The sequence below is a fragment of the Nothoprocta perdicaria genome, unplaced genomic scaffold (genome assembly GCF_003342845.1).
Source record: "Nothoprocta perdicaria isolate Ctin4 unplaced genomic scaffold, notPer1 scaffold_269, whole genome shotgun sequence".
Taxonomy (NCBI): domain Eukaryota; kingdom Metazoa; phylum Chordata; class Aves; order Tinamiformes; family Tinamidae; genus Nothoprocta; species Nothoprocta perdicaria.
In genome coordinates this window covers 301,142-313,527 of record NW_020455498.1, presented here as the reverse complement: position 1 = coordinate 313,527, position 12,386 = coordinate 301,142, and the positions used below count along the sequence as shown (strand labels likewise).

The 12,386-nt window shown below is 39.8% G+C and overlaps 1 protein-coding gene across 3 annotated transcripts in view; it reads left to right on the top strand.

Annotated features, from left to right (window-relative positions):
• The window catches only part of ELMO1 (engulfment and cell motility 1), a 241,407-nt gene that overhangs the window by 82,741 nt on the left and 146,280 nt on the right, over window positions 1-12,386 (top strand). For all 3 annotated transcript variants that reach the window (XM_026040820.1, XM_026040821.1, XM_026040822.1), the window contains one exon: window positions 7,561-7,665. In XM_026040820.1, coding sequence (XP_025896605.1) covers window positions 7,561-7,665 — 105 coding nt within the window. The remainder of the gene's footprint in view (window positions 1-7,560; window positions 7,666-12,386) is intronic.

The window sequence follows — 12,386 nt, the reverse complement described above, 5'->3', positions numbered from 1 at the left end:
TCCTTGTTATCCTTTTCATCCAAGTAGATTAGTTGATTCCTTACAGTTTAGGTAATCTGTCTTCATTTTCTKTAAAGGAAAGCAGCACTGAAAGGTGTTTCAATTAGTAAGTCTTAATTACAAACGCTATACCCCAAAGTCTAAGTTTAGATAAAATTGCTTGAAGTGTAACTGAAACACTAGAAAGTCCCTTGRTAGTCTTATGCTGAAAGACTGGCACAGGATATGTAGCTGAGAATATGGCAGAACTTGATTCTGAACTGTTTATTTAATAATAATAATAATAAAACACTTAAAAGATCCTCATTCTTCTTGTTGATAGGCTGTACAACTTGCATGTCTTTGCCATAAGCTAAAAGATCTCTTTACGTACACTTGTTTACTCTTTTGTATCATTCCCTTAACTTTTTATATGAAATGCCTGTTGTAGAACTCTGAATTCCTCCTTAACAAGTAGTCTTTGAAGGAGCATCAGCCAGGGCCGTTAATGCTCATTTATGGAGATGTGAATGTTGCCGGTCAGTACCCTAAAGTAATGAGCAAAAGTCAGTGACGCCACAGACAGTAACCTGCATGAACTCCAGAAAGGCTTCTCGTCTGTAAATCAGACTTGGGAGGAATTGTTTTGTCTGTATTCACAAATCCTATCAAATGTATAAATTATTCCAATTCACGCAGCTTGCAGATTTTGTTTGTGCTGTTTGACTGCCGTTACTTAAACACTTAAATGTTGCAAATAAACAGATTAAAATCTAGGGATTTTTTTGCAGTTTCTGGCAGCAGTGTTCATACTATCTTCTCACAACACTGTTGTCTTGTTACCCTTAACTGTTTTGCTGGGCGGGATGAGAATGTGTGTCTTCTATTCTGTCTATGAAGAAAAGGCAAATTGTTTTAGTGAATCTGGTAAAATTAAAGCAGTCAATCTCTTGAAGAGCTCCAAAGACATGAAAAGGCCTATATGGATATCACTATTTCTCTTTAGGATGGGAACACTCTTCCAGTTTATCTTAGTATGCTTCTTGACCATTATGCCTTAAATACTACAAAAATCGCTTGTTGGCCAGGACTTCAGTATTATGCTTACATTATGATTTTGCAAGAGCCAGGGCTGCCTGAACTGTCCCCTGCTGACTCCAGTGAGAGGTGACTGGATTAAGAGACACAGTGTCCAACAGGAATTCCTCTGAAGCAAACTGGCTGTGTCCCAAAACTTGTGAGACCAGAAGTTTTACGGGTTCCGCTGATGTCGCTGTTGAATGAACTGGTAACCCAGGGGTGGAGTAGCCATGAACTAGCATAGTTCCAACTTCTTGATGCAATCTAGCCTGGTCAGTGGTTTACATGAAAAGATTTTAAGTCAGCTGGCTGTGTGAACTGTTAAGCAGCTTTAAAAATGGCTCGTTGTTAACTAACATAAAACCTGACACACGGTTCCTAAGGGTCCTGTTTTGGACGCAGTGGGGCCAAAAGTCATTCTCAGAGCACTCGTTTTAGCTGCTTAGTTTCCAAACTGGTGCTGTTGTCCATAGGGCTTAAGGTCTTGGTATCTACAGTGCTAACTCTGTSCATTTCTAAAGCTGTGATATAAAATATAGATATAGCAGAACGAGGGTTACTTAAGAGCTTTGAGTCTTCATTCATGTAATAAAATGCCATGAAGTGTCCTTGGCCTGCCCTGTTTGTATTTTACCTGATAATTTCAACCAACTTAACTGCACCACCCTTCCACTCAGATCTTTGCAACCTCGACCATAGCGTGGCATCCATTCAGGAAGACTGCCCGGGACACACCTCCAGTAGTGACTTATGTGAAGCTGTGATCATTCACATTTCATTACATGAGGGAGTACAATAGTCCAATTTTGCTTTTTTTTAAATTCTTTTTGAAGGGCAAATGATCTGCAGATAGTGATGACTTTAGTACAGAGAAGGTCAATTTTGTATCGACAAGTTCATACTTCATTCAGAAAGACTTAACATTTTAGGAGGATTGAAGCAATTTTTATTTGCAGCACATAAGGGTTGCACATCTGTCATAAAAACAAAAATAAGATAAAATATACTAACGCAGGTGAGACATTTATGGCTAAATATTTGCTGGAACTTGAATTTTGGAAAAAAAACAGAAATATTTTAGTGAAAGGAAAACTACCATCCCTGTGCAAATGTGCAAACATAATTTGTAAGTCTTTGAAAACTATATCCAGAGGAGTTTTTTAAATGGGAGGATGGAGCGGAGTGTGTGCATGTAATTGAAATGACTCATGCTCACTGTATCTTAAAAGAATTTAGGCATATTCTGAAAAGATGGTTCAGATGATTCAGATGATTACTGAGCTTAGCAATATCTGTCTCAGGATGCACTCTGCGTTTTTGTTATTGTAGGGTTTCTTTTGTTTTTCATTTTATTTTATTTTGTTTTTCTCTTTGTTTTAATTCAAGAATACGACAGGTAAATTTTCATTCTATTCTAGAGTCCCATTGGAAAATAAAAAAATCAGCCTTGGAAGACAGAAATGCATATTTGCATATGCAGAGAATTATCAAGGGATTTTTTTTTCTATTGTTATTTCTTGGTTTCCTTGAGTGCATATAAGTTTAAAATTCCCAAGTCGTCATTGTATCTCATTAAACTGAACGGTGAAAGTTGTTCTGGTGATCTCCTTGAGTACATTGCTGTTAAATAAAAAGACAGGATTGCTTCCTCATTATGGGTTTTTTTATGGTTTTTTTTTTATGTAGCATTTTTTTTTCATATCTTTAATTCTTGTGTGAATGAACAGATGGAAATGTTTATGGGTAAAACTTTGAGTAGATTGAGAGAAGAGCTAAATGGTGAGGTTGTTGATACTTCTGAAATAAATTTGTTGATTCTAATCTACTGTAAATATAATTTAAAGCAGTCCTGCCCTCTTGGCTCCAACTTCTTCCCGAGCAAACATCCATGTATGTACTGTAATTTTCTCATTTGACCTAAGGAAGGTTTTCGCATAGGTACCCAAATGATGCAGAACTGGGTAATTATTTCTCCTTCCTTGTCTGCAAACAGTGGTTTGGATTTAGAAGAAAGAGGAAAACGAGTAAGTCCAGGGAAGTACAAGGAAAATGGGAGCGTGATCAGTTGTGCTCTCTCTGTAGACAGGTTGTCACTTTTTCACAGCAAGAAATATTACTGCGTTTGAGGAGTTCATTTTAGAGCGACACCGTCTAAATTGGACTCTCTCCCAGYGATCCTCAGCTGGTCTGAAGCTGCTTTAACACCATCTCTTTTTCAATGCCAGTTCCTCCTGGGAAACCTCGCTGATGTTTCCGTAGCACAGACCTCCAGAAGGGAGACGCACAGGAGAGAGTTTCCCCAAGCTGCTCAGGGGATGGGAAACCACCAGTTTGCTCTTCCCGTGTAGCACGGTGGTTGTGGGGTCTAGCACCTCCTGCAGCAGCTCTGGGCCCAGATTAGCGTTAGGGATTTGCGGAGCTGAGCGCACTCCGTGACAGGCTGAGCGCACTCCGTGACAGGCTGTCACTGTCTGTCAGGACACTGTCTGTCAGGACAGGAATGAGAGACGCTTGTTCTGTAGCAGGCTGCGAATGCACGGAAATAAAGGCCTTCCGTGCTCCAGCATGTTCATGTGGAGGATGCTGTGCTTAGGGAAAACGTGAGGAACTAGTGGTGCCTATTCCAGTTGCGGTGCTCTGCAGACAGTGCACCCTTGTTGCAATGAAGCGCCTCAGTGCAAGGACCTGCCTTCTTACTGCTGAAATCTATACATCCCTCTGAGGGGGCCTTAAAAGCCAGGAGTAAGACAGTAGAGCCATTCAGGCCAGGGAGTGAAGAATGTTTTATGCCACGGGGACTGTATGAGAATGCTGGATTGTCAGGACATAATTACCGCACTGGAATTTACTCTGAATAACTGTAATCATACAAAACATGCCTTTTTTAATGGCATAAGCAGGTATCAATTCGGATTTGCGTTTCATGCAGAAGGCAAAATTTTCATTTCCACAGTAAATGGAATTACTAAGTTGGTTACCAAGAACAGAAAGAATTTGTTATATTAGCTAGTACAGTGTTAGAGCAAAACTGTTAAATACAGCTCAGATGTCAAAACTGAAAGGTGCATACATATTATTCAGTCTAATGGAAAAAATATAAAATGATCTGAAAAACTGTAGGTAACAAATCTGTTGCTTTTTTAGATTAATTTTTATGTTTTAATAAAGAGAAATATGCAATAGACTTATACTAAACAGATGAAGCTACTATGCCTGAAGCATTGTGTTCCATATATTTAATAAATTATGTTGTAGGTGGGGATGTTTGCATACTTTTAAATTATTCACTGCAGCATTTTAGATAATTTAGCATTGTATCTCATTTGTGAGCCCACTCTCAATAAGTTAATATTTCAACCACAAGCATTCAACATGTTGAGAAAAGGAGGATCTTTAGGGGAGGGAGGGAGAAGGGAGGAAGGGAAGCAGCTGGCATTTCTTCTGGTTTGGAAGAGTGAAGATAATGTCCTTTTTCACACATGCCATGCTTCTGTCTTGWGGATCCTTGGCTACTGTCAGCTGGCATAATAATTTATGACTTCGCTGAAGATAAAACCCACAATTATCCTGGTATCAAAAGCTGTGAAAAAGCAGAAAGAGAAAAGCAGAAAGTAGCTGGCTATAGAGGCTTCCCTCAGGAAAAAAATAATAGGTCACGGTGATGGCTTTCCGACCTGCTGGAAAGCACCTCCACGGAGAGGGACCTGGGAGTCCTGGTGGACACCAAGTTAACCATGAGTGAGCAGTGTGCCCTCGTGGCCAAGAAGGCCAATGGGATCCTGGCTGCATCAGGAGGAGTGTTGCCAGCAGGTCAAGGGAGGTGATTCTGCCCCTCTCCTCAGCTCTGGTGAGGCCGCACCTGGAGYACTGTGTGCAGTTCTGGGCTCCGCAATATAGGAGGGACGTGGAGCTTCTCGAGAGGGTCCAGAGAAGAGCAACCAGGATGATTAAGGGAATGGAACATCTCTCGTATGAAGAGAGACTGAGTGAGCTGGGCCTGTTTTCTCTGGAGAAGAGAAGGCTCAGAGGGGATATGATTAACATGTATAAGTTCAGGAAGGGAGAATGCAGGGAGGAAGGGGACARGCTGTTCTCACTGGTGGCCAGCGATAGGACGAGGGGTARTGGCCATAAGCTGAAACACCGGARAAATGCATCTGGACGCTGATAATCCCAACTTGCCAGGTATTTATTCAAGTACATTGTCTGCTCTGAAGCTTGGGGATGCGGTGAGGAGAGCGTGTGCAGCCCTTTAATGAAGTTACACTTGGAAGGAGGGGCATTACACATTTGGTGCTGTGTGGATCTGTCTTGGCAGCTTTTAAGGAGCTTTTCCAATGYGATTCTGTGCCGTGTGCTCTAGGTGTCCTTGCTGGAGCAGWGGGGTTGGACTAAGTGATCTACAGAGGTCCCTTCCAACCTCAGCCTTTCTGTGGTTCTGTGTGTGATTCTGTGAAATGGAACTCAGTTTTTCAGGGCACAATTCCCCCTCCTTCTTTATCTCCCCCAACCTTTCAATTCTGAGGCATCAATATGGGATAGTGTTACATACCCAGGGATTATACTTTGYTTTGCCTCAAATAAGGAATATTTCAAGTGTGTAGAAAGGTCTACTAAGATGTTTATTTAAAAAGGCTGAGTATTCGGGAGGTATTTGTGTGTCCACGAGATGCAGCCTAGTGGAAGATGCATTTTCTGGAATGCTTGAAAATGTCAGGAAGGGAAGTTTTCTTTCCGTTGGCTCACCTTAGAAGCTGAAGTTTGCTGGACTTGTGATCTGTGTGAAACAGTTTTGCACTGTTTGAATGTGTTGACTGATAAATGTATCACATGTGCAAGAAGGAGGGCTGAGCTGCAAAAAAAGCTATAAGATTTTGGAAGGATTTTTGTTTTACATTTAGATGAATAAAGTGTGTGGGGGGGTTGTTTATTTGTTTTAAGTAAAAGATGATGAGCTTTTGGAACTTGTAATCAACTCTATAAGCTTTTGTTTTTCCCCTTGAACTACTGCCATTGTACTACCTGCTGCTTCCTTTCCTTCAAAGACATGCACACAGGTATTACTCCATAAAACCTAGGATTTCAGACATCCTATCGATTCTCCATTGCAGAGTGGTGAGCCTAAGATTGTATTCTTTGCATGTCAGTTCACCCAAACCATAGATGCATAATGAACAGCTTACACACGCTGTCTCCATCCCCAGACTTTCTTCTGCTGTTAAACTGGCAGTGGTCATTTTAAGGTATATTTTTCTGTCTCTAGTATTTCTGATCTCTTGTATGAATATGAATTATTTACAGGTTAAAACCAGCCTGCCATGCATCTAAAAATAAGACAGAGAAGTGAGAGCAGAATCTCATCTCACTTTTCTGCAGCTTTTTGGCCTGGTAAAATCAACAAGAGGAAAAGCAGTAAAAACGTGGATTTGTCAGTAAGGTGGGTGGATGAAGCCCTGAGTATACAGAAGAAGCAGACTGATGAAAGAAGAAATCTCAGGTGATCTTTGCCATTGTGGCACAGTCAGTTTTCTGATAGCAAATGCACTTTTAAAGTTTCTCTCAGCTGGATTTTGCAGAATTGAAATGCCATTGCTAAGTGACAAGGAAATCTGCCTGTGTCAGAATGATGAGTGGAGCTGGAGATATTGAAAAGAGGAACTGATAAGAGTGTAGCAGAAGATAAGTGTTTTGGATAGAGGCATACCCTTGGGTCTCCCTATTTCTGAGCAGCGTCTGTATTTCTTAAGAGCCTGCCTGTGGCCRGGCAAATTTTTACATCCAAAACTTGAACTACACAAAAGTTATTCAAATGTGCATTTAATTCCATCAAAAGACTGCCTGGCTTAGTGAGTATTTTGGGCCAATGTGGTTTTTCATCTGAAGTGTGAAATTGAGCATTTGAGATTTGGAGCTGTGTGTGGAAGCTGGCAAGTTTGAGCAGTGTTTGGTGCACTCATTCATTATTTCATACCTATAATTCATAGTTTCAGAGCATAAGAAAAACTTGACTTCTCCAAGATGAATCTGTTTAGTTTCATACAGTCCTGTCTGTGAGCCTTTGTGTTCATGTTTCAGAAGATGCATCAGGTTTAATACAGCTCTTGAATTTAGCAACTTACTCTCCTTTTCGTATTTTATTGTTGAAACAGTTCTGTAGCAGTTGCATGGATAGGTGTTCTGGGTTTAGTCTCTGGCACAACTTGTGAGTCTCTCTGCTGTGGAAGACCTAAGGCTCCTGTGCATCTAGGGCACTCAACCTTTTGAAAACTCCATCCTTAGTTGCAGAACTAGCTAAATCACCAGCCACAGAGCTTCGGCATTTGACTTAATGTTTCTTTAGGGTTTGGGACACTTCCTTGTTGCTTGTTTTCTTCTCAGCAAAAGGAGCTGTACTGCTGGTTTTTCTTGGCATCAGCACACTGACCTGATGCACGTAAAACATCAGGGAGCTAATGGGCTTTGTGCAGATACTAATGGAGCAATCTGACTGTCTTTTTGCAGAACCATGTAAACCCTGCAATGGATTTTACGCAGACCCCTCCTGGAATGCTGGCCCTCGACAACATGCTGTACTTCGCCAAGCATCACCAGGATGCTTATATACGGGTAAGGCATCGGCTCTCCCTTCAGACCTGTGCAGCTCMCTGCTCACACGGGCCCTTCCAAGAGGAAGTCCACAACAGTGGTACCATTAACAACACTGAACTCTAGGCCAGCAACTCATACAATATTAAAACATCAGAAATGCCCGTAAAAGCTTTGGGAAGATGTGCAGCTGAATAGTCTGTGATTGCCTGAGGAAAATATTACAGAAGYAATGCTACATTTTGCTTAGGCCTGCAAAAAGAAGGAAAGGGAGCTTATGCCGTTTTTGGATGTGTGAAGAGTGTTCGTAAAACCAGGAGTGAGTAACTGGGTAGAATTTTCTGCCCTCCTCTAAGGCTACTAAAAACTGATTTCTGAGAAAAGGAGGCTTCCACTAGGAAATACCTTAACAGTTGCCTATATTGGGAGAGTCCTGAGAGTTAAGATGCTCCCGCTAAAATTACTTTTGTAGCTGATGTAATGCCTGTAGACAAATCAGAAAGRATCATGATTCACTTGCTACCCTGTTCCTGCCCCTGCCCACTCCTCCTCCTACATTTGTTATTTCAAGGGTAGATTGAAACAAGTTATATATCGCTTCCTTACATGAAGAGGCATGCAACAAAACAATACCTGCACCTCTTCAGACCAGCTTTATCTGGCCTTTACTGAAATTGAAGTTGTGCACATGGCAAATATACCTAGTACACATGGGAAGAGAGGATAAGAAATCAATACGGGAGGAGTCCCGAATGTCAGAGTTCTGAGATAGCTGGGATGGTTAAACTCCAGCAGAAAAGTGGGCATATTCAGACTTGCTTAAAGCAAATAGTAGATAACAAGGAGACAGTGAGCACACTATTCATTTCTACTAAAACAGGAGTGTTAGATTGCCTTTCAGATATATCTTTCTATCTCAGCCTGAATCTAGCAGTAACCCTTACTTGAAACTGTGCTAACATACAGTACAGCAAATATTTATTAAACATGATATATCCTTGAAATTAATACTTATTTATATGTGGGCCGTAAGCATTTTTACTAGAAAAAAAATATATTGAAGTGTAGTTTTTGCTTATAAAAGAGACTTGGATACCTGTTCTCCTCCTTGAAATCTGTAAGATCTGGCTGCTGCTCCTCCATACATGAGAGTAGCCAGTGCTCCCAATGAGAAAGGGAGATTAAAGTTCAGAAGGACTTAAGAGGGCAGAATATTTGCTGAATGGAAACATTTTCATTGACATCTCCCTCTTTTTTTTTTTTTTCCTCTCCATATTTTTAATCTTCATGTTGCAAGTGCTGTCTTAAAAACTGAGTTTAGTGTGCTGTCTAAAAACTTGAGTTTAGTGTTGTGCATAATTAAGGACTATTTAAAAGGGACTTGGTTCAGTTTTGTTCTGTCCTAGTTTCACTTTCTTAGCTGTCTGGATCTGTTTCAACTCCTAGCAAATAAAAATACTGCCTAGCAAATAAAACTTAGCAAATAAAAATATTCTTCTGGTTGAGGTGAAGCACTGCAAGAAATTGTTAGATATAGAGACAAGTAATACTCTAATTCTGAGCAGCTTGTCTGACAGGAGCCCTTCTCTGTATTTCCCCGCTGTTGGGACTAGGAGACAATTTGCCTGTGGGAAAAGAAATTACTGTCAACTTGTTGCTTTGCAGCAGAGGTAACTGCTGTGCCATGGGGCTAATTGCTGAGGCCCCAAGTGAGATAGTATCTGTGCTATGGAATAATTAAAATTGTGTTTGGAAACCAGAATTGGTGTGAAACGAACCTGGGAAATAAAAAAGCTTTTCCAGACAAAATGTGGTGCATTAAGAAAAGGCACTGTCAGGAAATCGTAACAACTGTGCTGAGTTACCCCTTTAGTGGTTTTTTGAGGATGCCTCTGCTGCATGGCCCTCTGTAACATGTCTGCTAGTATGTCCTTGTCGCCTTCTCGCATGGTCTCTTCTGTCATTTTCTCCATGTTTTTTTTGTTCTCCTTTTCACAAATCATTCTGTTTTGAATTAATATGGCCAGTTAAGTGGATTAATCAGGTGGGAAGGGTGTCGGAAGCCAAAGTGCCCTTCAACTGGGGGCAGCGGCGCGCTCGGGACAAGCCCCAGACAAAGGAGGAGGATTGAGATGTTTGAGATGCGCTGAGGAGCGCGAAGGCAGTGGAGCCCATGGAGCACTTGGGTAACTCTGCATCTTGCACAAAAGGGAAGGCAATTCAGATGAAAGCATGGGATGTCACACTGCAGAAAAGGAAGCAAAAATGACCAAACCTTTTCTCCCATTTCATTTCTATGTAGCCTTCCTCAATCCATTTCTTTTTTTTTTTTTTTTCCTGCTGTATGCCTGCTCCTGAAATTACAGTGTAAGTTTTGTCTACATGCTGTCTTCCTTCTTTCTGAGAAACACAGTGGTATTTTTCTTTATTTGGACTTTGAATTAGTTGTTTATGCATCTCACAGTCTGTTTACCATCTGATATGACTAGGATCTCAAGAAAACAGGCTCTTCAGTGAAAGAAAACTCCCATGGTTTTCTTTGTCCTTCGTTATCGCAGGGATTTTAAAAAGAAAATTTCATGTTAAATTAGTTTCTTAATCGTTTGGATTTCCTTCTTTATTGATTAGTGCTATTACTTAAATATAAAGTACACTTCATTTCCTTTTATATTATTATTACTTCACTTAAGTAATCCACTGCTATCCTCACAGGCTGTGCTTTTAAAAGGTGATGACATGTATATAATATTTGGAACAAGGTGATGGAAGTAATGTTGAATCTTTGCAAGAAATTTTAAAAGTTTCCACAGGAAAAATTGGCAGTTTCCCAAGCTCCATAATTACAGGACAGTCAGAGTGTATAATTAAAGTTAGCAGTGAAGAAAATGATTGGAATAAAGCTTTATGACAGATACTCTTTTTTTGTTCTTTTGAAGCAGACGACTTTCCCCCCGGCTCTGATTTTTCCTTTGCAGAACTACTTCAGCTTCACGCTCTACTAATTTAAAAAAATAAATTATAAGTTACCATTTAAAACAGACTTTAATCAATGCAAGCACCTTGAAATTTTCTTTTTGATGACTTCTCGCAATGTACCTTTGAAATTTTTCCAGACATAGGAAAGGTCTGTGAAGAAACTTCTCCATGAAATTCCTACTATGTCATTGTTGCTTTTAGAACCTTGATTTATTGGGGACTTTTTTGGGGAATTCATGATACAAGATTTAGAGCAATTTTATTTTCAAGATACAATAGAGACAGAGAAAGGTATAAATACATGAAGCCAATATTTTAGATGCCTATGTGCTGCACTCCCGTGATTGCCAGTATTRATTTAAAATAATGAAGCTTGCTTAATTTTCTGTAGAGCTCAAGCTAGAGGAAACAAAAGGGAGTGAACGCTTCATTTGTGAACTAGAAGAATTTGATAGCTGTTTGTTGGTCCATATTTAAAACTGCCCCATTTCTGCCTTAGATGCTTCTAAGGAAATGCCAAGTTTGCAGTTTGGATACGTTGACATCTAAACATGCAGTTGACCTCTACTGTTCATCCAGTTATGCTGGATAAGAGGCAGAAAAATCGAAGCTACTGCTCCTGTTGTGGGCGTAGTGCTATTCACCTTGGGTCTTGGCCAAATTTTGGGGTAGAAAGAGAAGATGTCATTGAGTAAACTGTGTCTGTCTTTTCTTTTAATGTGCTAATGTGCATTGAAATATTCTCTTATTTTATGTTTTTCTCACAGACATCTAAATATAATGAGAACTTTCAGAAGGAAATGAGTGTAGGGTTTTATTACATGGTACTGTTCTTCATGTAAGTCTACCCTGGTGTAGGGAAGCCCTCTATTACATTGGCCACGTACTGACCACGTCTCTCATTCATATGAATCTGCTTTTGAGGGCTAATAAGTTGGTGACCTGTGCATTTTTCTTTTGGGTTTAGGAACAGCCAAATTCTAACAGGGTTTTACTTTTTTGAAGTCATATGCTCTTTTGAGAAGATGATTATTCTGTCTCTCCTTTTTCTTTAAGCTTGTTCCACAAGAGTTTGTTTCTTTGGAAAAAACAAACAAACAAACCCCCTAAGTGTTATGAGTATTGAGTATCCATTTATTTAGATTCAGCTTAGCTGGCTACCCATGCTTTTGTCCAAAATGTTATAATTTATTAGATGAATCTTTATACATTTAGAGGGAGTAAGTGTTCCCTGTGAAGAAGTCATGTTACTGCAGCCAGAAATTTGATTCTCTCATCTGTAGAGGAGAAGGKTTTTTTTTCCGTTCCTCCAGGGATTTTTTTTTTAAATCTATTTCATGCAAATATTTGTTAATTATTAATTGTGAAATTTGTAAACAGTATAATGTATAGCCCCAGGGTGGGAAGTGATGCTGAAATCCATTCTGTAAATTTAAATCCTGGGCTCATTGATTCCCCAGTGTCTTTTATGATGGATCCATTGCTACGGCTTTTTTGTTAATGGTATAGAAAGTTCTTAGTGACTGGTTTCTACATTTTCCAGTCTCGTGTTTAAAATACATTTTGAAGATTATTAAAATGCTTCATATTCAGACAAAGTGCTGGGATTTCAGTTAAGTCAATAGCGTTTTTGATGACCTGAAAATGAAAAATAAAGTGGATTCAGGGTCAGAAATGCAACATCCTCTTTCCCTTGAACCTGCTGAACGGGAAGTGCAGCTATGGCCGTGATGCAGAGACACTTTTTTTTTTTTTTTTTTTTTTTT